The 25,009-nt window shown below is 46.3% G+C and overlaps 1 protein-coding gene across 1 annotated transcript; it reads right to left on the minus strand.

The window, feature by feature from the left end:
- Window positions 1-14,378: 14,378 nt before the first annotated feature.
- TAPBPL (TAP binding protein-like) lies at window positions 14,379-24,911 on the minus strand. The gene is made up of 10 exons (XM_009893046.1): window positions 24,862-24,911; window positions 23,858-23,921; window positions 21,922-21,969; window positions 19,100-19,190; window positions 18,251-18,499; window positions 16,781-17,065; window positions 15,992-16,333; window positions 15,483-15,806; window positions 14,666-14,755; window positions 14,379-14,419 (listed from the first exon to the last, which is right to left on the minus strand). The coding sequence occupies exons 1-10, from the start codon at window positions 24,909-24,911 to the stop codon at window positions 14,379-14,381; spliced, it is 1,584 nt and encodes a 527-aa protein (XP_009891348.1).
- Between the last annotated feature and the right edge of the window lie 98 nt (window positions 24,912-25,009).

Below are 25,009 nucleotides of genomic sequence, written 5' to 3' on the forward strand. Positions count from 1 at the left end.
TGTCCCTCCTCCTCCTTCCAGGCACCCACCCCCCGGCGGGGACGCGGCGTCCCAGCGAGCAGAGGAGATGCAGAAAGAAATTTGGCAGCGCGTGGCCCAAGGGCGGCGGGCGGCTGGAGGCAGCGCCTGTCGGCCGGGACACCCCCCCAACCCCCGTCCCCGCACCCCTCCCAGGGGCGACAGCACCGGCAGTGAGGGCTCGTGTGTGGCTTTAATGGCCAAATTCTGCTTTTCAAGGGCAAAGATGAAGGCAGATGGAGAGTTTGGGGTGAGGTTTTGGGGCTGGGGCAGGGAGGGCTGGCAGTGACGTGGTGATACGCATGAGGTAGGTGATACGCATGAGGTAGCATCGCCTTGGCCGGTTCATTAAAGAGGTCTCTCGTATCCAGGACTACCTGGCCCAACCATGAGCGGGAACACGTTTCACTGGTCTATGCCCGGGAAATCAAGGCCTCCTGTCGTTACTGAAAGCTTTGCAGCGTTTCCTTAGACCACAGAAATGAACACCTATACTCAAATGTGACCAGGAGTCCCTAACACCCCCTTGCAACTCTAAGAGAGGAACCTATTTCCCAACCCTTTTTCCAAATGCTTTTCTCACAAACTAGCTCTCTCTGACGTTCTCACTTCTTCCTTTCCTTTACGAATACCTCCTTCAGGTCAGTCCTTGTTCAGAGTCACCTGTCACTGATTTCCGATCCTTATTGGAGTTAGCAGCGGTTTGGTTAGTGACTCAAAATACACAGCCGCTTTTACCTCTTCATGTTGCAAAACACCGTGCTTGAAAATGGCACGGCGTACAGGTTCGAGGCCGGCAGCTAAGTGACGGCGTGCCAGGAACAGCCTTGTGGCAGCAGCTTCACACAAACCACAAACCTACAGCCACGACTCGGGGCTTTCCCCTAGCTCTGTCCCGCACCAAAAAGCAAAGTGAAGCAAAAGCCCTCTTTCTTCTGCAATTCTAAACTTATTTAAAACTTTCATCAAAAATGAGCTGCAAAAAAGTGGGAGGGATGGGGGTGTGTGTGTGTGTGTGAACTAATATTGTACCGAACGCTTGTTACAAAGCAGCTTCCTGAGAGCGTTAGAAACGACCTTCTGAGTTGGACTGACGGTCTGTGCAGCTCCGCATCCCATCTGGGGCAGTGCCATAGGGGATGCCGCTCAGCAGAGGGATGTAAGCTCTTTTCGCTTGTGCCATTTATCTTGTTTTATTCACTCAGAGAGACCTGGAGAGTCCCTGAAGATGTACAGGCGCCTTTTGAACCAGCCATGCAGCCTATGCCTTAAACTCTGTGAACGTACACAGAGGCACTAACCAACTACGAAGCATCGGTGCTTCCGATTACCGGTGCAACCTATGGAGCTACAATCCAGCCACTTCACGGAGAGCATGTTTATAACTTGTTTTACTTACATTATTGTAATTGCCTGAAATTACTCGGTTACACTAACGGACCATCCTCCAAAAACCCATCTCTTACTGGAATTGTGCCTCTGTCTTACTGGAGTGACAAAAATTATTTTGCCCCTGAAAATGCCTGTTTTATACACATTTAAGTTAATGGCAGCCACAAAGCAACTAGAGCCAAATTTGGTAGAGCTGATAGTTAGGCATTCTCTGATTTCCACAGTATTTAAAAGCGTTTTAAACTGTCTTCAACTGATCTTTGCAAAACAGTCCTTTTTGTGGGATGTGAGACAAAGATAACTGACATTTTTGATTGCCTTTGACTTGAGGAATAATTAAAGACTCAAACATCTGGACTGATTTGCTGTATCTGAATGACAGTCTAAAGCATTTTTCTCAGCATTTTGTCATGGCTGACAATTTCCATCACCGTGTTGTTTGGGAGAACTTTTGGCCTTTGCCAGTTTGGACAAGAATAGCAGATAATTTGGGTGTGGGTGCTTGTATTATATGGTTTATTTTGACATATGTATAAACGATGTACATCATATATCTATGTATCTCTATACACACATGCACATGTAGATACATATTTGCTTTATCTTTCAGAAGACTTTTTCCATATGTTGTATTTTTTTTTTTTCTAAAGAATTAAAAATACACATGCTGGCTCCTTCACCATTTCCAGCTGCTGTGTCAGCCGTGACCTAAGCAATTCCCCTTTCCCTCTTTCTCACGCCGGTGACCTGCTCAGGCTGCTGTACGTTATCTGCTGTTGTGGCACACCTCAGAGCACACATCAGCCCTGAGGTGACTTCCAGTCATTTCAGTCATGTGAATATCGTGTTTTGGCTGTGGCTTTGTGAAAGTCCTTACCTTCCTGTGGTCCCATAGGTGTGCTGCAGATTGATTGCCAACTCACAAAGGAACCAAAAATTGATTTTTAACATTCCTACAACAACAATTACTGCTTGATTCCCAAAATACTTTAGAAACAAAGCAAACAACAAATCTTTTGTTGCCTTCTCAGCTTCCAGTCTCAATCTCCATTTGTAGAACATCAGAATTTGCTCTCTTTGGGGATTTTATTTATTTATTTATTATTACTGACATCTTCCCAGCTTTTGTTCTATTTTTTTTTTCCCAATGTTTAGAAGAACTAGATCACTCGAGTGACCACCTTCTGGCTAAGGTTGTCAGTCATAAATGGTACCATTTTCCTCAGGCGCATTTCAGTGTGACAGCAGATGGTGGCATGGAATTATTAGTGTGGTTTGCAGAAGCGACTCCTGTTGATATTTTAGGTGATTAGATATGCTCCTGTCTTGAACTTCCCGCACTGCAAGAGTCTTCTGAGTATTTTGCCCATTCACTAGTTTCTGGATGTTTATTTGATGTATCGATTTGTCAAGGTGAGTCACACATGATGAAACTGGTTTTGACACTGATGGTCATTTCCCCCACTCCCATTCAGGCTCAGCAATTATGGGATAAATGGTCTTCTGAAACCCCAAGGCTTGCATTAGGATGAAAGGTCTTCCATCAGGCATTAAAAATCTTTTCCAGAATTTTTGATTCATACTACTTACTTCACCTCTAACAACATTTTAAATCCAAGGAGCTTTATACTGAAAAGATCCTTTTCCTTCAGATGTTTGTCACTAAGTCCTTCTCTTTTGAAATGGGTAGTGCCCTGTTGTTCTGGGCAGTGTTTCTGCATATGATATCTTCACAAGCTGAATGCATGATTGCTTTTTATTGCTACTGAGCAACCTTTGAGTAAACATGAATCATTTTTTATGGCATCAAATTTGAAATGTTTCCTTACCAGCTATGTCTATTATCTGCCCCGGTAGGAATGTGATAATGATCTGTAATGCACACAACATTTTAAAATAGAACACACTTTTTTCAACATGCTGCTACTGTGGTGGGAAAAAAAGAAAGGTCTCTCCCCTTCTGGTCTGGATTCCAAGTGTAACAAATTGTACATACTTTTGAACTACTTGAAAGACCTTCGATCAGTTTAGTTCTTTTGTGTATCTGTATATGCAGTTGTGTTTTCCTTCTGCTGCAATGTAGAAACCAGTGATTATTTCTGGATTAGCTACAGCTGATTATAATTTTCTGCATTAAAACTAGCAACCCAAACCATCAAGGAATAGCAGCACGGACGGTGCTTTAAGTTTCACTGAAGTGTTTGGCCAACGAAACACCAGCCTAGTAGCTGATAAAGATGGGTAGAGGTGAGGCTACACTTTGTGCTGCTGTTGCTTTGCAGTGGGGAATTGTTTTCCCAGGATTCATGGATTCCCTTGAGGCAGAGGTGGTGATCTCTAAAGAGGATCCTTATTAAAAACACCATCAGGGATTTGCAAACCAATTTAAAGGGCTGTTGAATGCCTTCTCCCTTGCTACTGATGTAACCTGCCAGGCAGCAGTGGTGTCTGTCCCAGATAACCAGTGATACTACAGGCAGCAGGAGTGTGTACATGTACGCACTCCCGCACCTTTATATCCCGAGGAGGCTGCTTTTCAATGTGTTTATTCATTTTTACGTTGTAGGAGCAGAGTGGCTGCGGAGAGCTGTTCTGGTGATGGAAAAGGGAGCCCTGGGGGAAAACTGAAGCAATGTGCATTATCCCCATCTTTCAGCATGAAAGGTGGTAGAGGATAGGGTAGAGCTCATGAAAATAATATAGTAGGACTAAGCAAATACTGCTGTAAACTGCGTGGAGGGAACCCCGTCTCTTCCTGAGAAAATAAAGTTAACATGATCAGATCCCAGAAGACTTGTATGAATCATCTTCCGTTGCTGTTTGCGCCCTGCAATGCCGAACACATCCAGGAGAAGAGCCTAGGTAGCGGCTACTCCTGCTCTGCCCCAGCTGCCAAATCTGAATTAGCTCCTGAAAAATGTAGCACTCTCCCATCCGATGTCTGTATTGCAGGACGAGGGATACTGCCTCCTGCAGACACTGAACCAGTTTGGGTGCTGAAGCAGCCCAGTGACCCAGACCCGGTGGTACGTCAGCCATACTACTTTGTGTCCGAGTCAGCCGTCACCTTCACTGGTAGTGACCTGTCCTCCGTGAGAAAATCACCAAGCGCTGAAAACGGGCCTTCAGGCTCCACCTCTGCTGCATATGCCCTAATTCCTGGGGTCTCACCTAGGGTCACTCAGCCAGATTGGCAGCTCATCAGAGACTGATCTCAAATGTCCAGTTGCAATATAGGGTCCACTGTGGGAATGGCCAGATGAAAATTCCCAGCCACCACAGCATTGCTAAGCTAAGACTGATGCCTGTCTGGAAGCCGGATGTGCAACCCAGGCTGAAACAGCAGAGAGCAAAAAAAGCTGTAGGATTGAATGTCAAACCCCAGCAGCTCCTCTGGCTGCTTTGTCCTGAAGGGTGATTAATAACCAGGGAAATCAAAATGGAGCCTCCTTGAGTCCCCCCCCCCGCCCTGTTCTCCCCAGCTGAAATCTTTAATTTCCTCATTCCAGCCCTAACAATATAACTATTATCACAACCACCTGACTCCCCAGGCCTGTGTCCCCACCCCCTCGGTGATCTCTCCTGCTTGTTCCTGGAAATTTGAGGCAGATGCAGCCACCTCAGACCAGTTTTTCTTCCGACACCTGCTGTTCCCCAGCCGACAGAGATCACAGGGTTGGGCCTGAGTTCAATGCGGCACCCAGCACAGCACAGCAAGTAACTGGAGCTTTACTAGATGTTAGGACAACCTAGTTTATGTTTTTACTTCCATTTTGACACTGTTGCATGTAATCCTCCAGGTGCCCCCCTCACTCGCTTCCACCTCAGTGGTTTCATGTTGCTTCTGCTTCTCGGATCTGCTCTGGTGATGATGATCACTCCTCCTCCTCTGGAATATAAATCAAAAGTTATGCCCTCAAAAAGGGAATCCACAGGGAATGAAGCCCTTAAGAAGATAAGTTAATCTATAAATCCCATCTATTTTATGGATAAGGCCAGATTTCATACCCAAATGGCTTGAGGGAACGCTTCCCACCACACCCTTCTCAAAAGGCAGAGCAGAAGGCATCACCCCTTTTTCCCATCTCCTTTTTAATTCTTCAGGTGTGTTCAATTCATTCCTTTGCTTGAGAGATTTTACATCTTCCCTCACAAGATCTTAGGTGAGCAGTGATGTGAAGTTCTGGAATGGTCCATAAGGGAAAGAACCTAAATTTTTTTTCAAGATGTGGCTTGATAAATTCAAATTAAGGATTATGTTATAGGATACCCTTAGGCATCATTTTGGTTTTTATAATGAAGTAATCTGAGTTTTATCCCCTGTAGGGCCTGGGATGTCTGGATTCATGTCTTAAGTTTTTTTTTTCTTTTTTCTTTCCATCCTTTCTTTTAAGCAGAAGAGGTTGGCCAACAAAACATGAATCTTAGTCAAGCCAAGTGACTACTTCTAGTGATACTGAGAATAGTGAAAATTCTATTAGAGACACTGTCCCATTCTGTCACCTCTTCTTTTAACTCTATATCAAGACTGCAGCTTTTTCAGATCCATCTCACATATCAAGAAGTTTACACTTTTGGGCAAATTTGGGGGTCGGAAAGGGATTTTCCTCAAGTACGACCTGTGGGGTTGCTGGGTTGTTTATTAGAGAAAGAATCTTCTGCTGTGACTTGAAAAATGGTCCACTTCACAGAGTCTAGGGCCTTTTGCCTTCCAAATCACCTGCCAGTAAAGGATCTCAAAGTATTTGCAGCATACCTCCTGGTATGAGGCTGCACATATTTATCAGCTGAGGCAATTGATCTTTCACGCTAAGGACTTAATAAGACTTTGATGGTATTTCATGGGAGGGCAGGTCTGTGGGAATGATTTAGATATATACAAAAGTATAAAAGGAGAGAAAACCAGCAATTCATGAAGAAATCAATACTAAGCAAACCCACAACTTCAGAAGCATTTGAAAAAGGGGAAAGAAAATGGTAAAAAATACTGTTGAAAGCAGGGGAAGGAGAGGGATTTGAATGGAAAGAACAGTAGCAAATGAACTCACCCTATCTGGTCCTCTCCTCAGCTGTCCATCAGCATTGTCCAGTGCTGCCCTGCTTCACTGGCAGTCATTGCTTTGACCCACCGTATGTCAATGTTATCATCCCATACAATCCTTGCCACTACTCTTCATTGTCATCCCTAACCCCTTCTGCCACCTCTTGTTGTAACTCTACATCACTGCGTCAACTGTTCCTGTTGGGGCAATGTTGCTGTTCCCTCTTACTTCTCGCTCCCTCCTCTCAGTGTGACATCCCAAGGCTCAGGACCATAATCCTGTTTTCCCACCTGGTGTCTTCACTGATGCTGACATCCTGCCCTCTACCTCTTGTTTTCCAGCCACTTCTCTTCTTCCCATTCTGCTTTGGCAGCCTTTGTCGTTTTGACCTGTTGCCCAGGCATTGATGGCCTATACCAACTCCTACCACAACTGTTTTCTTTTACCTGTCCAAAAGTGCCAGCCCTTTTATATTTTCATATTCATCACCTGAATTCACTCTCTGTCACCCTTTGCCATCCTTACTAACTGGGCATGCTCAAGAAAAATTGGATGAACAGCTTTCATGTGAGATACAGAAACTATTGTTCGGTGGGGTGAGGGAAGTCACAAAAAGCATCTATCGAAAAACCCTGAAGTTGTCTACAATGGGAAAAGTAGAGCAGGATATAACTTTGGCACATTGCATGTAGGAATACAGTAAGTCAGGTCAAGCCAAGCTTCAAGGAACAACTAGCAAAAGGAATCAAAACTAGCATTACATCTTTCTTGAAACGTTGTCAGGAACTTGCCAGATGTTCTGAAGGGCAAACTGGTGATCAGGCTATAAGAGAAGTGCACAGGGGAGATAAGGCCACTGCAGAATTCTCTGCATCTGTGTTAAGTGTTGAGTGACGAGGTCATCCTGGCAGAACCCATTCTTCAGCAGGGTGGGGTTCGCCAATGAACATGTCTGAAATTGAAGCGGCAGTGGAAAAGGCTGTTCAACACACTGACAAAGCGAACAGTAACAGCTTGCTGGGAGCAATGGCATTTGTCCAAGAGTCTTAAAGGAAATCAAGAATAAAATTGCTGAACTGCCCTGAACAGTGTGTAACCCATGCTTATCGCCACCGTGGTACCTAAGGAGGGGAAAGTGGTGAATGCGATGCCAATTTTTAAAGACTTTATATGGGCTCAAGGGGAGAACGGACAGCTTCATGGAAAACTACAGGGGGTGACTAAACCACAGAAACCACGTCCAGTCAGGAAGTCCCTGACCTGAAAGTGTTTGGAGACTGGAAGAGTATTAATGAGAAGTATGATAAGTTTGCCCTGTGCGTCTTGAGCTCTCCCTGAGAAGGAAAGAGGAGGAGGTTAGAGAAAGAGAAATCAGGGAGAAAACAAATGCTTATTGTGAGGAATGAGTGAAGAGAAGGAGAGGATAAGGTGAAAACACAAACCAGAAACTTGGGAGAGGTCACAGGGCACAGCATCTGCAACAGCACCCACTGCCTCCTGAAGGCACCTGAGGATGTCTGGTGATGGATGACGCCTTGTGATCCTCTGCATAGAGTTGTAACAACACAAGGGAATAGAAATAGTCTGTGCAATCACCAGCAACACCCCTGCAATCAAACATCCTCCTTTTGGAGCTGCAGGTGGCCAGTTTGGCCAGAGGCAGGTGGTGGAAGAGGTTCTGGGACTTGTTTGGGCTTAAGATGAAGACAGCATGAATAAAAATTTGAGAGATAAGTACAGCTAGAGTCTAAGAGGGTCTGGAGGAACTAGAAGAAGGTCTGAGCTTGGCACACCACTCCATGTGTGTGTCCCCAGTGGGGCTGTGAAATCTGTACTGTCATCTGCCAGCCTAAAGGAGATGTGTGCTGTGATCTGAGGATTTGGATGCATGCTTGGATGGATGCTGCCTGGTAGCACTGGAGCCAGCTGGGACGTGCAGAGTGGTTGGCTCTTGCTGTAGGACGTAACAGGTATTCTGGTCCAGGCACTTTGACAGCAGCAGTGACAGACGGGTGTGTTTGTGTCAGCACCAGAAATGAAGTTGCTGGTGGTGGCCCTCTCCTTTCTCCTCTCCTGATTCAGGGGTTGTAGGAGCAGAAGGAGCTCCCAGTTCTGCAACTCTTGCATCTACCTGGGGACATGGGTGGGGATGGTCCTCATTTCTCTGCTGTGTCTCCTCACCAGGAACTAGTGGCAACTACTGTTTCTCCTGGGGGCTGAAATCAGCCTTCTCCACTCCAGATGGGCTTTTTGAGCTTCTTAGTTTTTCATCCAGAGGGGGCATCTGCCATTTTTCAGCATCTGCTCATCACTCATTAAAGGAGATGCCTGGGAAAATGCATTCTGTGTGCTGGGAGGAGCGGGATTTTCAGCTGACCTGGGAGGAGGAGCGTGTTTTGGCAGTGAGTGGGAGCTGGACTGACTTAGTGTGACACATCATGCTCTGTAGGGAAGCATGTGTCCCATGCTTTTGTCTGGGACACAAGTTAGGGGGTGGTTGTAACAGAGCTGGAGGCTTTGATAAAAGAAAAGCCCAATCCTTTTCCCTTTTCTCTTTTAGCTTTTTCTTCTCTCTCTTTTCCCCTTTCCCTTTTCTTCTTTCTCCTTTCTGTTTGGGTCTTTTTTGTTGTTGTTTTTTGTTAGGTTGGGGTTTAGAGTGCAGAATGTTACAGCAGCTTCATTACCCATTGTAGCTTATCATTGCCCACGTCAGTGAAGTCCAGATGAAGGACAGGTCAGAGAAAGTGATCAATGCAGCAGATTGCTGTTACTAAGAAAAGCAAACGTGCAGCACTAGTGAAGACGTGTCTTTGGTCAGCATTTCATACTCTTCACGGAGAGAAGCCCAGGGGCAGTGTTCCCGCAGGCAGTGGTAGGGAGGGGAAGTAGCCATTGCATAGCTGAGATGACCTTTTCTATGAAAAGAGGTCTCCAGCTATTGAGAAGAACTACGTGATGTCTATGGGCTTTCAAGAAGCTGCAGCCATATGGCAGTCATTTTACTGTCTATATAGGTGAACCTGCTGCTGCTCACTGTGCCTATCCAGCAAGAGGATTGTGATGCCAAGCTGTTGTGATGGAGCGTGCTTCTTCAAGCTTCTGATCTAGAAGAAACGTACAGTCAGAGAGCATGAACGCTCGCCCTGACGCTTTGTCCCGACCCACCCCTACCAAGCAAGTTGCAGTGATTCCTTGCAGCTCATTGACAAAGATGGGGGAAACGTCGGAAAGTTTGGCATTATGCCTACGGTCAATGTGGAAATCTGTTTCCTGTCGCATGCCGGGCTCGAATGAGTTACTGTCTGTCATTGTCTGGTGGAACTGTGGGAAGGGGGTTTTAGCTTTGAATGATTCCTGTGCATTCGGCACTTCACTGTGAGTCTGCAAGAGGCTGAGGATGACAGGTGGAATCTGAAGCTTCTCAGCCTGAGCATATGGTACCAAGGTGGGAACAAGCTTTAAAAAGCACAGCTGTCGTAGAATTGTAGAATTTAGAATTCTCTTAGAATTTCCCCACTGCAGGGAGCTGTATTGTTGTAACCCTTCGGGCACAAAAGGACTCTTCCTAGTCTGATCTGTGATGACCTTGGCAGTTACACGTAAAGGTGAGCACGGTTCTCAGGACTTCTGACATATTTTGAGAGTGACATCTCTACAGTTTAAAAAGCAATCGTTGCTAAGCCTGTCCTTACTGTGGTGCCTTGCAATGGGGCCACTTACATTGAATTCCAATGGCGTGGAGGTAGCAGCTGCGTGGCTGGAGAGGGCCTGCACCCTGACCTCCAGGGTTGAAAGTGGCCTCTCATGCAGGGTGTCTGTCATGTTCCAGAAAAGGGCTTTGACTGAACAAGGTGTCTGTGTTGCAGTACCTGCACTGGAGAACCAGTGTCCACAGTTGCTTTGGAAGCGCTGCAGAATGTGCAATTATGATACAGTATGAGGCTGAAGCAAACACGGTTATTTAAATACTTTACATGCATGTTCTCTTTGAGGCACATAGCAGCTGAGCTTCAGCTATGCTCCTAAAGTGCACCTAAACCGTTGTAGTTAGACTGGTGGATCTATTTTGCCAGCTTAAACTGAATGAGCAGAGGCATGATCAAACAAGGGGAACCTATGTGGAAAAGGCAGTCTTGAGCTTGGCTTTATTGTTTGCAAAATGGCTGCTCTTTCCATACCACATTAGAAGTTTTGGCTTGTCCATATTCACAATGCAGCCACAGCCCCTAAGTAATCTTGTGTTGACTGAAATGCAAAGGACTTAATCGTACATTTTGCAGGTTGACAATATCTGTATCAAATTTCACGTCTAATATCAAATAATTCTCCTAAAGAACTAGTTTTAAACACCTACATTTAATATTTTATTTTTGTATTGACACAGTACACCTTATAATGGGTTGGTCTGCCTAGCAGCTAATCAGATGATGAGGTGATGCCATGTGGCACTTGGCCACGGCACATTCGACCTTGGAAGGCAGCATGGGCTGTCTCCCAGAGACGCAGAACATATAATATTATTTCCAATGCAATCAACTTTATCTGTGATGAACTTTTCATTTCTTAATGACATTTTCTGTAGTAAGTGTTTCATATTTAAAATATAAGGAACATTGTTGTTAAACACAAGGTCACTTTGTTTATCAGTAAGTATTACTTTTTCTGCTTTCAGGTATACGCTTTACTTGTCTTTGTGGTTTAAATTCAGCTTGAGACCTGCAGGAACACAGTAATTGTAGAGTCCCCATAGAAACTCTAGTGGGGAGCATCAGAGAGCAGGTAGTGAAATAAAATCAAGTGCCATGGTATATTTCTCCTTACAAGGAATGCAGCCACTCCTAATACATTTTTTCCTCCTCTCCTTTATTTTTCCTTTCCTTTATGTCCATTCATGGGCTACAAAGGCAGACGAACCATCAGCTCTCACTTCATGTGTAACACAGGCTTTGGAATTTTACCCAGTGTCTCTTTTGGCTGAAGCCATTAACTTTTTTTTTTTTTAATTATTATTATTATTAAAGGACAGCTTGAAAAAAATAACCTGGGCTTTATTCGAAGACCTTGAGAGATAGTTTGCCACGTTTATTGACAGATGGTTAGGACAATCATCCTCACTGTTGAGCATATTATGTCTTATTCTACTCTGAACATTCTACTCTAAGTATAATTCACAGCTGTTGATTTTCACTGTGCCTTTCTCTGCAGGTTATGGTCCCACCAGTACTCTGTGTTTTCTGTGGTGTGAATGAGAGACACTGATTTAGGAAGATCAGAGTAATGCCTCAAGATGCGTTTTCTGACCTTCCTAATTGGTGCTGTCATTTTGCTCTGGACCACCTCCAAGCTTTCAACATATTAAAAAGCCAGGTGGGGGCCTGCCCTGCTGATGGGTATTGCAGCTTCAGGCTTTGCTGAGCTTCTGACTTGACGTTGTCAGTCACAGGTGACAGTGACTTCTCCGGCGGTTGCCAGTGAGGTTCCCGTTCTCGGCAGCTTGTCCTTTCTCCCGGGCTGCACAGGAGCCGGCTGTTATCTGGGGGTGTCTTTGAATACAGCAGGCAGTACAGAAAGCTTCCCTGTGTCCTGCTCCAGGGTAGCTGCATCTGGGAGCAAGGGGACTGGTACTGACACCAAGGGTCCCTTGAAGGTCCCCTTCCTGAGTCCCAGGTGGTTCCCACTCTGTGTGGAGCTCAGCCTGCCTGTTCACTGGCCGTGGAGCCATGCAGTAGACTTCTCTCCACACAGAGGCGCACAGATAGAAGACAACCATTGGAACTAAAAATATTTATCGGTAATGCATCAAAAATGAAGAGGAAATTATACAAGCAAAAACTGCTTCCACCAGCAGTTGCATTCTGCCCATGGTTACTCTTATGTGTTCCCACAGGTCAGGCAAATGATTCGTGGATGAACTGCATCGAGACAGCGTGGTGGTCCAGTACTTGAGGAGACTCCACTGGCATTACTGAGCACCTTATCTTGTTTGAGTATGTTCAGCTGGCCAGGTGACTTATGTTGATCTGAAGGACTTCCTCCGCTATAGCTACTGATCTTGACATTTCAAATTTTATCAACAATATTTTATTGTTGATAAACTGTATTTCCTGATGAAAATATTTAACAGCACAGAGAGGCACACACTTTCAGCAGTGATTGCTGCTTCTTTTTGGGTAATGAATTTTTGCCATTTGTCTGTTAGCTAGTAATTAATCCATATAATGCAAGTTATGATGTACATATACACTATGATTGTTTCTTCAGAATTTACAAATTTCTTGGTTTGTTAAGTCTGCACCAGTACTTTTATCAACCAAATGTATTATTTCCTCAAAGAATGAAGTCAGGTTTGTTTCTCACAACTTTAAAAAAAATACTAAATTATTAATGTTATTTTCGTTGTTGAAGTCTTTGTTAGCCAACGTGTAGTAACTTCACAGTCTCTTACCTATGATTATTACTGTGGAACCATTTAACACTTGTTGGTGTCATCTCACTTTCTCTCATGAACACTGGTACAACACACTTCCAAAATCTTGGGATTTCTGTAGTATGCCAGGATTTTTTAATACCTAACTCCATCAGACCAGGTGTCTCCTCAGCCAAATCTTTTATGATTGTGAAATGCAAATTTTCTTGGCTACTGATCTGAAAATACTTACGCTTTACAGGTACTGTTAAAACCTTCCTCGGTTTGCAAATAGATGAAGAAGTTGTTTATCATCCTCATGCAGTATGAATACACAATTCTGTTTCTTTCTGTATACAAACAACTATCTTCTCTGTAACAAAAAGCCTCCCTCAGAAATCAACAGTTTTACCTATACCCAGCCAGTAAGAGCCTAGGCCTTTGCTAGAATTTCTTGGTTTTCAATGTGTTTTGAAAAAAAAACTCCTTTCAAGTGCTGTTAGCACTTGCAGAAATCCAGTTTTTCCAGATTATTTTGAACACTCCTTATCCCTTTGTATGCTCCATAAATTCTCACTTTTATTGTGTGCCATAGACCTCCTTTCCAACCACACCTGCCTTCTGCTTTTTTTTCCCCTGTTGGGGAAGATTTCTAAGTGTTACCTTCAAATTCCCTGTTAGGCAGGAAAAGCATTTAATCGTGCCTGTCTTTTTCACAGCGACAGAACCACAGATCTTCTCCACCTTGTAAACTTCTAGCAGTGAAATTTCTATTAAAATTTTTATTGTAGCTTTCTCCTGGAGAGTCATATTTTTCTGATTGCTTGACTTGCGATCAGTTTAACCCATAACTTCCACTGTTTGAGGATTCACCATTTGAAGTGCCAATTTCACCTACAGACTTGCCCAACTTTACAGTTAAAACACATACGTACATAAAAAGCCAGGTTGGATGAGGCTTTGAGTAACCTAATCTAGTGGAAGGTGTCCCTGCAGTGGGGTTGGAACTCGATGATCTTTAAGGTCCCTTCCAACTCTAACCATTCTATGATTCTTTAATATCTTACCTAAACACCTGTCTCATAGGCACTAACCAAATGTACCTATATACATCTAGAGATACATACATGTGTAAATGCTGTATACCTATTTACATGTACACATACATACATATACCTGCGTATACACATGCATATATACAGTCATACATACATTCACCTATATACAATTGAATTTTCCCTAAATCCAGAGAAGCAGCTTTTCTAAAAATGTATGCGTGTTGCATCTAACGCAGCATCCCAGCAAAGAGCTGAGGCTATCGATGTTGCCCTCCCAAGATGAAGACGTGTTTTTCTGTGAGTCCGCCTCTGACTGGTCACTCAGTTCCTCCACCAAGGGCAGCCCTACCTCTCCCATACTGACCAAAAGCTCTGTTAATATTTGGACAGGGTTGGCTCTCCTGAGCAGTATGTGTTAAGAGATGGGAGGCAAAGGAGTGCAAGTGGGTGACACAAGGGCTTCTATTCTGAAGTCCTTACAAGTTGCTCAGACTTTGGTTTAGCTAAAAAGGAGAGAGAAAAAAAAAAGATTCAGGTAAGATTCAGGAAGACCAAAGTGGTGCAAAACATCACCTCATGCCGCCTTCCACCAGAAATAAGTCTCCAGCTCTTTGGCTCCCCACCTCCCCCTCCAGGATCCTGGGACATCCTGACCTCCATCTGTCCTGAGCGGAGGTGCAGGGGAGAGGAAGGTGTCCCTTGCTACATCTCACCCACGAGGGAAGCATCTCAGTATTTTAAGCTCCTACCTGCTCTTCTCCTGAGCACAATGAAGAGGACAAAGATGAAAATGACGGTAGCAATGAAAGCCCCCACCAGTCCTTCCGATCCCGTTTGCTCTGTAGAGGAAGAGGAGGATCAGTGATGTTAGGTTGGCTGGAGCAGCTGAACAGCCAGCGAGGTGTCACAGTTAGATGAGCTCCCCCAGCAACTGACCACGTTAATGCTCTTGTCGGATACATAGCTGTGACATGAAACACGTGAGCTAAAGCCACACAGACCCAGGGCCAGTTATCCTGGCTGGACTTAAGTGTTGTAACTTGTTAAACTGCAGTGTTGCTTGCTTTTCCCTGCTGGGTCAGGAGAAGACACAGGAGCAATCTCCCATCAGCAGGGAGAGTGAGAACCCCAACAGCTCCAATGGGGAGAAGGGTATTTTGCTATAGTTCTCAAGCAGCATTGGTCTCCAGCTGAACATCAAGTCCAGTTGGGCATCTAACTCCTTGGGACATGGCTGTTTTCTTGTGCCTGTCCAGCAGGGTCCAGCCCACATGTTACAAACTTTTGCTCTGGTGCTCCGCTTTGGGTCATAAAATCTCTTTTCCTCTGAAGGAAATGAGACACTTGCTCCCCAAAAGCTTCAGGGAGTGAAATAAAAGCTAAAGAAATGAAAGGCAAAGGAAAGAGGAGGATAGAGGAATGGGTATGAGGTGACCTTAGAAGGAAAGCAGGGAGAAACAGGCAGATGTGGTGTGACTCAGAGGTTTTGATCCCTGTGGTGGGTAGATGAGGTGGGAGGAGGTCCGGGCAGGATGAAGAGCTCGCCCCTCTACCCCTGACACCTACCTGGTGCCTTAAGGTGGGCACTCACAGAGATGGGCTCTGCCAGGGCCACGTGTGAAACATGGCAGCTGTAGATGGCTGGTGCCTGTGCTGTGGTTGAGCTGATGCTGAGGTAGGAGGTGATGCTGTAGGTGCCGTCTCGGCTTTGCCGGTGGCTGGAGAAACGTGCGTGTGAGAGAGGTACTTCTGTGTCATCTTCAGAAGTTTTCTGTGTCCAGCTCACCGAGACATCCAGGGGGTAATAGCCAGCAATCTTGCAGGTCAGAGTAGTCGTCACATCTCTCTCGAATGACACCACTGCTGGAATGACACGAACTCTTGGAGGCTCTGGAGGAGATAAAGAGGGAGTTGACGTATGGTTAGCAGAGTACCAAAGTCCCCATCCACAAGGGAGAGAAGACGGGCTGCCTGTGACAATAAGTGTTGGTAGCGATGGGATAAGGGTGCAGGGCAAAGTTTCAGTGCCTGGGGACATGGGACTCCTGTTGCCCCAAGGCATTTCCCTTCCTCACCGGCCACATGCAGCTGGATGATATGCTGGGCCTTGTGCAGTTGGGTGGACACCAAACAGATGTACGTCCCTTCGTCTCCCACGCTCACTCCTTGCAGGCTGAGTGATGCATCTCCACTCCCCAGCAGCTCCGCCACATCCACGTGGACTTTTGGTTGGGCTGCTGGCCCTGTGCTCCCCACCTGGTACTGGAAAACGATGCGGCCGCTGCCTTGGTGCTGCCTCCTCCACTCCAGGGAGGAGAGCGAGGAGCCGGGAGCCAAGGCAAAGCGGCAGTCGAGGGTGACTGAGCCGCCAAGGTGCGTGTGCAGGGAAGCGTTGCGTGATGATGATTGAAATTCAACTAGAAGCAGAAAGAAGGGCACAGGGAAGCAGAGAGTTAAACAGATGTCATTAAAGAAGGGACCCTCAGGTCGGAAGGGCTGGTGGAAGGACTGGCAGTGAACTCCACACCTGGAGGAGGAGGCACAGGCAGTCTATGTGATGCCCCAGGGGCCATGTGGACTGAAGAGCTGGAGGAAGCCAGCCTGGTGGGGTTAGTGGGGCAGGGAGACAGGTGGACACCAAGTGCACGTCATGGTCTTGAAGGTGCTTGTCATCCTCAGGGGCTAGGGCATGGGAAACCTTGAGAGGAGGCATGGGAGGGGCAATATGCATGACCCCTTTTTCCCTAAACACCAGCTCCTGGCACCCCTCGGGTCCTGGTGAGAGGTGGGGAATCCTAGGGAGGCAGGGTCCCCTCCCCTCATGTCCCTCAGGGCTGTGGGGGTACCCTGGGCCATCTGGTCACCTGTGGTCAGCAACGTCCCCTCCTTGCTCATAGGAATCCTCAGCTTTGGGTGCAGTGTTGCATTGTGCTCCTCTGCCTCCTCCTGGCTGCTGCAGTGGGGTCCTCTGAGCACCAGGACGATACTGATCCCGCTGGAGAGCTGCAGGGTGGCCATGAACCAGGAGGTACGGCAGGGCCCCTGGCCAGCCCACTGGGAGCTGTACGGGGAGATCTCGCAGTTCACCTCCTCCCCTTCACAGTCTGCGTGCAGCAGGGACTCTGCATGTGGGATGGATACCAACTGGGCTGCAAGGATAGAGGAAGAGGCTTAACTGTCTGAATCCAAAAGGGGAAAGAAAGTGCAAGCTGATGAGACACATTATTTTGGAGGAGCATCATGCGCTGTTGGGGTCAGTCAGAGCACAGAAATGCCAGGCTAGGCTTAACAGATGAAGGCCTGCAAAGAATACGCGAGGTTTGTCATGACTGTCTTACACCCCTCTGTCTGTTGGTTGTATTTTATCCCGCCAGATTGCACAGAGTTCACTCTGAGCAAAAGAAGCTGTTAGGAAAGGAGAGTAAACAGAGCAGATTCCCAGGTAAGGAAAGAAAGGGTGGCAAGAAGGCGGGAGCAGCTGGATGTACTGGATGGACACTGTATCTGTGCTTTTGATCGCAGATGGGCTTAAGCATAGGCGTAAGCATCCTAGTGACCTACACGCTTTCCATGGACATCACTGGAAACTAACTCAGTGTCTGCAATGCCTGACGGTAGCCTGGCTGTAGTGCGCTTGAACTCACCAATGCACAGTCCATCCACACCACCTGAACAAGAGCTTGGACCCAGGCTAATGGATCCTGCTGGGCCTTCAGCTTCCTCTCTGAAAATGCCTGAGAACCTTGAATAAGCTTGTACTGAAGCACACGCTTGCAAATAAGCTCTGTGGGCAGCGAAGAAGACCACAGCAAAGTACAGGCTCAGACCTTTGCTTGACTGTTTTTGCAAAGTTACGTGTGAAGCAAGGGCTGCAGAGGCTGGACTGCAGGTTGGCACCCATGAGTGGAGTAAGGAGAGCCAAGCCACACACAGGCGGCCCTCTGAGCAGGACAGCTCTGCTTCATGCCCACTTACCACCACGCTTCCTGCTAGCAAAAAACACCCACATGACTGAAGATGTGCACGGTCTTTATGGGTGCAATAATACTGCATAGTGGCATAATTCCCGAGTTGGTTTTGACAAAGTATTTCCCAAGAGACAGGCAATCTAGGATAGCCCCAGCAGGAGAGAGGTGCCTCAACAGGTACCTCAACATCTTCCACAAAGTTCATTTCTTAGTCCCAGTTGCTGAATTTAGGAAATCATGTGTGAAACTTTAGTGGCCGTTCAAAAACTGTCTGAACTCAGTTAAAGAAAAATCTTGTAGAAGCTGAGTGCATGTAAGTGGCCAAAACCCCGGCAGCAGCTCTCCCACCCCAGCCCTCCCTCTCACCTGAGGCTTCAAAGACAATGGGAGAAGAGGGGTCACGATTTTCCTGTGGGACTTTGTACTCAGTTACATCATCCAAGCTCCCGTCATCTCTCACATTGATGCCCCTCAGCACGAGGGTCGCAGGATGCTCGGAGGACGAGCCACCCGGGGCACGCCGCAAGCCTTGTACGTCTTCCCCCACGTAGGAGCAGCCCAGGGCGATATCCACCCTGCGAAATGGAGGCGCTGTTGTGGGAGCTTGCGACAGCCCTTTAGGGAAGGAAAAGAACCGGTTGAGTGCGTGAACCCCACTGCAAACAAAGACGAGCGTATGAGTTTCTCTGGGATGGGGGGATAAATAGGGGAGAGGCTGGGGGCTGGAGGCAGCTTTGGGGTTGTTCTCCCAGCCCTGCTGGCAGGGGACCCCTCTAGCCCTGCGCCACCCTCCTCTGGTCTTTAGGAAGACCCTAGTTTTCCCTGTGAGACCTTCACTGAAGGGGTGGTGGAGGGTGTGCGAGAGCAGGAGGATCCCCGGCCCCCGCCCCCGTTCCCCGTCCTGCCCACAGCACCAGTACCTCTGCCATCCTGCCCCGCAGCGCGGCTGCCTCCGAGCCCCGGTATCCTCCCATTACGGGAACCAAACCGGGCCCTGGCCGCAGCGCTGCCCGTCCTTTCACTTTCGCTCTGGCGGAATGGCAGCCCCGACCCTTAAACCCCTTAACTCTGCCTTTGCCGAGCACGGGAGGCTGGAGGCGGCAGGGAAGTGGTGTGCCATCAGCTGGGATCGAGGAGCATCCCAAAACCCGCAGCTGGGCAGCTTTTGCCGCATCCCTCTTTAAGGCAATGTTGTATCAGCGTTTCCCACCGCACTTTCGGCGTGCGCACTCCTCTCCTCCGGACCTGCTGAGCAGCCATTGAAAGCAGCCACATCTCTGTCCACTTGCTTTTTAGAAGGCTCTAGCTTTGCGAGAGTCTTGGAGGTTGAAGCTGGTTGTGGGTTTGTTTTTTGTTTGTTTGTTTGTTCTTGGTTTGGGTTTTTGTTTGTTTTGTCTCCCTGCAAATTCTTCTTCAGCTGCAAAGAAGGCGGTTTGCTGTGCGGCAGTGAGCCAGCCTCCCCTGAGCCTCCAGCAGCGTGTGGTGCCACCACCAGCCGCCAAGTCAACCCTGGCTTCCTGGGAAAAAACATCACAGGGAAAAAAAGCTGCGAGAGAAGAAACGGAGGAGCTTTGGCGGTATTTTTAACTATTGGTTTTCCCTGTCTTTCAGACACATGGAGAGAAAATGGCTGCTTCTGTGCTGGGCTGTTCCCCTCTTCACAGCCTTGCCAGCCCTGCAGTAACACAACTCACCCTTGCTGCTATAATCATGTATACACACCTGCAGGAAACCATGATCACCCCCAGCCCCAGCTCTTCCAGTACAACTTCCTGAAAACCAGCCCAAGAAGCACCTTGTGCTGGCCAGATACGGGTTCCTGATACAGACTTACCCCTTGCATCCCAATCCCACCCTCACTCACCACTTCATTCCTTCTTGGAACAGCCTCACAAGGAATATTAATTTTTGCTGCTGAAGTTATGCTTAGGAGCCCTGAGCTGTCAGACATGGCTCTCCCACTGCCTCACTGGGGTAATAACACACACCTACCAGCACACCTTGTGAGTCCTTGCATCCCTCTTCAATCTGAGATGCGCTCATCTCTGCTCCCCTGGTCCTACATGTTATTATCTGGCATTATCTGTGTGCTCTCAGAGGGCACCCACATATTCCCGTTGGCCAACAAAGCACAGCACAAGCGTTTGTGCAACTCCTTCACCCCAGGCAAACGCAGAGGTGTCTGCTAAGGCAAGGCTCCTTTCTCTGACGTGTTCCTCTGTCTGCTCCAGTGTGGCCAAAACTGCGTTTCAGCAAATTTTCCCATTAGCTGTTTACACAGAGGAGCTGGGGGAGGTCTGCAGCCTGTGCTGTGGCTGTGAAACGAGTTGTGGGTCGTTGCCTGCAGAGAGGTTCAAACACAGCAGTTGTGACAGACTTTCTTTTGCAGAGCAGTAAACTCTTCTCTATAATCAAATCCTTCCAGACATCTGCTAAAGCTGGGACTCTCTTCTGTTCTCTGGAGTTGCAATCCATTGCATGCTGGATCAGCCTGCCTAAAACAGCTCTGGTAAAAAGTTGTGCAACTTACTAAGCTGTCTGGTAAATGTAACTTTACTGCGTAGGTATCATGTTCAAGAGAGCCATTCAGTGATTCCGCAGCTGCTGGGAGAGGACTGTGTATCTGTTTCATAGGCAGGGAGACGAAAACCAGTTAAATAACTATGTGATGACAGATAAGGAGGTATCGATGGGCAGAGGCCTCAACAATAAGGGGAAAGCGTATACTAATTGTGATGAGAGAAGCAGCAGCAGACAATACCAGTAGCCAAAGGGCTATCTAGTTCAGCTAAGGGAAGCGGGTGAGGCCAGGGAGGCAGGTGCCTGTGTACTACAGGCAATCTCAGGTGATGATGCGGAATCGTAGAAGTGGTGATGGCAGGAGACCTCCAGAGGTCTGTGATCCAGGCTCTGGCTCAGTCAGGTCACTATGATTCTGTCCGACCAAGTCTGGAAACCCTCCAAGGGTGGAGATACCACCTCCTTGCTGGGTACCTGTTCCAGTGCTGCATTATCTTGCTGGTAAAAAAATTGTTCCTGAAATTCAGCCTGACCCTCCCAAGCTTCAGCTTGTTGCCATTGCCCCTGGTTATATCGGCTGCTACTATTGAGAAGACCTTGGCTAATATGGGGTGTAAACTACCTATCATGCAAGTAACAGAAATCTGGTAGAGTAACATTTGTCCCTGGTATTAAAATACTCTGCTGCTCAGGACTGCTAGGAAGGAAGATGAGGACAGTGCATTATCATCACATGAATGATGCTATAGGTTGTTTTGGTGAAACTTGGAAAGTTAAAAGAGGCTTTCCACTGGTGCAGCTCAGAGTCAGCTGTGAACCATTCAAGTTCATAACTGGATATGTAGGGAGAGAGCTAATATTAAAAGAGACAAATCCCAGTAAGAACTATGCTGCCATGGAGAAACTAACTTTAGAGTTATGGACCAGTGAATAATCTCTGATGATCATAACAGGGCTTAGGCCTATAATTCTCAATATGACAGACAACAAATACCTTCACAAAACCATCACTGAACCTACAAAAGATTTGTTAGTGGTAAATAGCAATCAAGTCATAGAGCAGGTGGTCATCAAAAATAAATTTGGAGCGTGTGATCATAATTTCCTTGCATATAAATTAAGTGGGAAGCTAAATAAGAATAGGGCCATAGTGTATATGCAGATTTTGTTTCAAAAGAAAAAAACAAAACATCGAGGAGTTAAGATAACTCTTTGACGTGGACTGTAGCAGTAAGGAAACTGGATGTGAAAGAAGCCCAGAATTTCTCTGGGCAATGCACAGCGGCTGTGGAACTTGCACCCCAAGTAAAGAAGCAAAAATCCCTCTGTAGCTGCCTGGCTGAACAGCCACAAGGTTATTAGAAGTAGGTGAAGAGTAAGGAGAGAGATCGGCAGAGAAAACTCTTCAAATGTTTGTAGACATAGTGTAATATCAATGGGGAAAATGGATTTTTAAAAGAAGAGAAAGTTCTTCATAGAAGTAATTAACTGAACCAGGAAGGAGAAAGTGGCTATGCAAAGAGGATGGGGTAAAATATAAGAATAATTGTTAAAATTAAATACATCTAAAAGAAGTATAAGTAATAGATACAAATGATAGTCTTCAACCAGGAAAAATATAGTGAAGAGTGGAGCAGAGAAAAGGAGCGTAATGAATGAGGGTACAGGAACTACCACATCTGATTTGAAAGCAAAGCAAACATGAATGGGACGAAACTAAGAAAACAAGCTAATACTTGGATTTTGTTGTTTTTTGGTTGTTTTTTTTTAACATAATAATTTTTATTCTTAAGAAAGCAACAAGGAGTTACAGAGTTTTGCAAAATAACAAACACTGTTCAGATAAATATCACCTTATCTGTGCTCACTCAGTTTTGTGAGTTGGAGGCCTGGCAAGTAATCTCTCCCTCTAACCCAGACTCATGATACATGTCAGCCGGTGACCGACCCCTTCACCCCTTAAGAATTATCATCTGCCCCATGTTACTGTATAATACTGATTGGGGATTTCCAGCCCCTTCCTCGAGGAGAAGCATTCATCCAGAAAGTCTGTTGTTGGCAGCAAATGTTGAAGGTGGAGGAACACCAGAACTGGTGACTATTCACGGTTTTACAGTGGACTCTCAGCCTGTGTTTCAACATTCTGCTGGCTGAATAACCCAGAACAGAGGTTGCTCCACAGAGTGAGGTCCACTGTAAAAATTACAATTCAAACCAGTCTGCCTTTCACTGAGTGTACCAGGCTCATCCAAATATCTTACTTTGTCAGTCAAAACCAAATAAACTAAACTAAACTCTCCATTCCCCTTATGTCTCTGCTCTCCTCAATGTCACTCCTATTCTCCTAGTGCCTGAACCGTTTCCTCCAAAACATGTGCAGCCGCACCACCTCTTCCACATCCCAGGTCCATGTCCATTCATTCCTGTGCCCTTTTACCGTTCTCCACTTGTCTCTCTCCATGACACCTACCATCAGGCAGGTCTTCTCTATCCAAAGCTGTTACCTTTCCCGTTTCCCATCTTGTCCTGAGCCTTTTTGCCCTGCTCTGACCTCTCTGATTTCCATGATGCCATCGTTTCTGTTCCCATTCTTCCAACAAGTGGACACACTGCAAAACACATCAGCCTGGAGTGTGTGGAGTATTGCTCTCACCCTGCATGAGACATGTGGGCAGCACAAATGAGGTCAAAGCCATGAAGGTCTGGAGTGTGAGGTCTGGACCAAGAGCAACCTCACAGCTCTGCTAGACTTGGGTCCTCTTTTCCAGTTCAGATCCCACCACAGCAAAAGACCTGTTTTGAAAAACACCAAATGCCCTGTTTCTTCTAATCAAATCCCTCAAGTTGAAATTTAAGAAGAGTTTTAACTTTCCATCGGTCAAGTTACGAGCTTAAATTAGGAGCCTAAGGACTTGCTGAACCCAAGTCGAAGCTTCTTGCCTTTTAACTAAGTCGGTGTTGTCCTCAATGAATATAGCAGGCAAGTTCAGTTCCTTGCAGCTCTACAAAGCTTCTGCTGACTCTGCTGATGAGCAGGACCATCAACATCGACATAGCTTGGCATGCATCCTCTGATTAATTAAACTGCATCTGACACCAGTTCACAGCTCTCAGCTAGTGTTAAATGCGAGATAAAGTCAGCAGTGGCTGCCAGCTGGAATTTGCCAGCTGGGTATACACTGGTACAAGCGTGATCTTCACTTCCCTGTATAGCTTTTCCTCTTGCAGGGTCAGGTTAACCTGACTAACCTGAAGATGACCGTGGATTTTCAACTTCTGCCATATATGCTGAAGGTTACTTAACCAAATTTACATTTTACAGAAGTATGTATTCATGGGGGTGAATTTGTCTCTTTCTCTTTCTGTGAATTAACAGCCCGTGTCTCTCCAGCAAACCCTATAGCAGTACCAGAAGGAAAATGATTTAAGTCCAGCTTCCTAGAAGTAATGTACACCCTGCCTGATCCCAAGAAGTAGAGGTTGTGACATTTCTGTCTCTAACTCAGTCACACTGGCACTAAAGGTAAAATAAGCTCATTAAAAACCTAACATAAACCAAAATCTCAGGGCAGCTACATCAGTTTAGAGCAGCTAAGTGGCTGAGCAGGTGCGACATGGTTCACAGGTTGAACTAACTTTTTCATGGTGTCTTATATCAGCCTTGAATACTGACTTACTCTGAGACCCTATCATTTAAAGCATCTTTTTTTTTCCTCCCCAAATTGCCCATAACTTTGAGTGTCTCCATTGAGTGCACCCAGTATAGGTACTGGCACACGATTTTTGGACATCCATTTGCAGCTGCTGTGGTCTGCAGCTACACATTATGCTGTAGCTCAGCATCTTTCAAAATCAGGTACGAAGGATGAGGTCCTGATGTAGAGGCACTGCAGCTCAGCATCTTTCAAAATCAGGTATGTGATACACGAAGGATGAGGTCCTGATGTAGAGGCCAGTCTAGGAAATGTGGCCCTATGTTCTCACATTTTTCATCTTCCCTGCATAAAACAGGGTGATAGTATTTGGCAACCTATTTCATAGGGGATGTTTTGAGGACAGGTGAATTTTTGTAACTCATTTTAAGGGATGGCCAGTTTGGTTTTGAGCAGTGGCTAGGACATAGGATGAAGGATCAGAGCACCCAGCTTCAACTGCTCCTGGCCCAGCTTAGGTTCCCTGTGCTCATTTGCTTCAGTTTCCTCTGCATAAAACTGGGATGCTTCTGGTTGTGTTTTCTACAGGATACCTGCGCAGACAAGTTTATTCTCACGTGTAAAGCATCATGAGACTTCCTAGAAAGTAACTCTAGGGACAGAAAACAATACCATTAAAAAAACCCAAACAACTGCTGCTACTCCTGCTCCTGGGACCAATCCACTGTTCCCACAACTGGATAATATGTTCCTGAGGGCGTGTGTCTGAAGAAGAAAACATCTTTGTGCATTTGAAAATCTCACAGGGACCACTTAAGCCGCAAGTATGGACAAGGACGAGCTGCGTTCAGCATGGTTTCGGTCACCACATAGTTCGTGCCTTTGATTACCAAGTACTCAGCTCAGGTTCATCAGCAATCTTTATTGGTAGGAGAGGGCTCCTTCTTGCATA

Source organism: Charadrius vociferus, unplaced genomic scaffold, assembly GCF_000708025.1.
Source record: "Charadrius vociferus isolate BGI_N301 unplaced genomic scaffold, ASM70802v2 scaffold301, whole genome shotgun sequence".
In the NCBI taxonomy this organism is placed as follows: Eukaryota; Metazoa; Chordata; class Aves; order Charadriiformes; family Charadriidae; genus Charadrius; species Charadrius vociferus.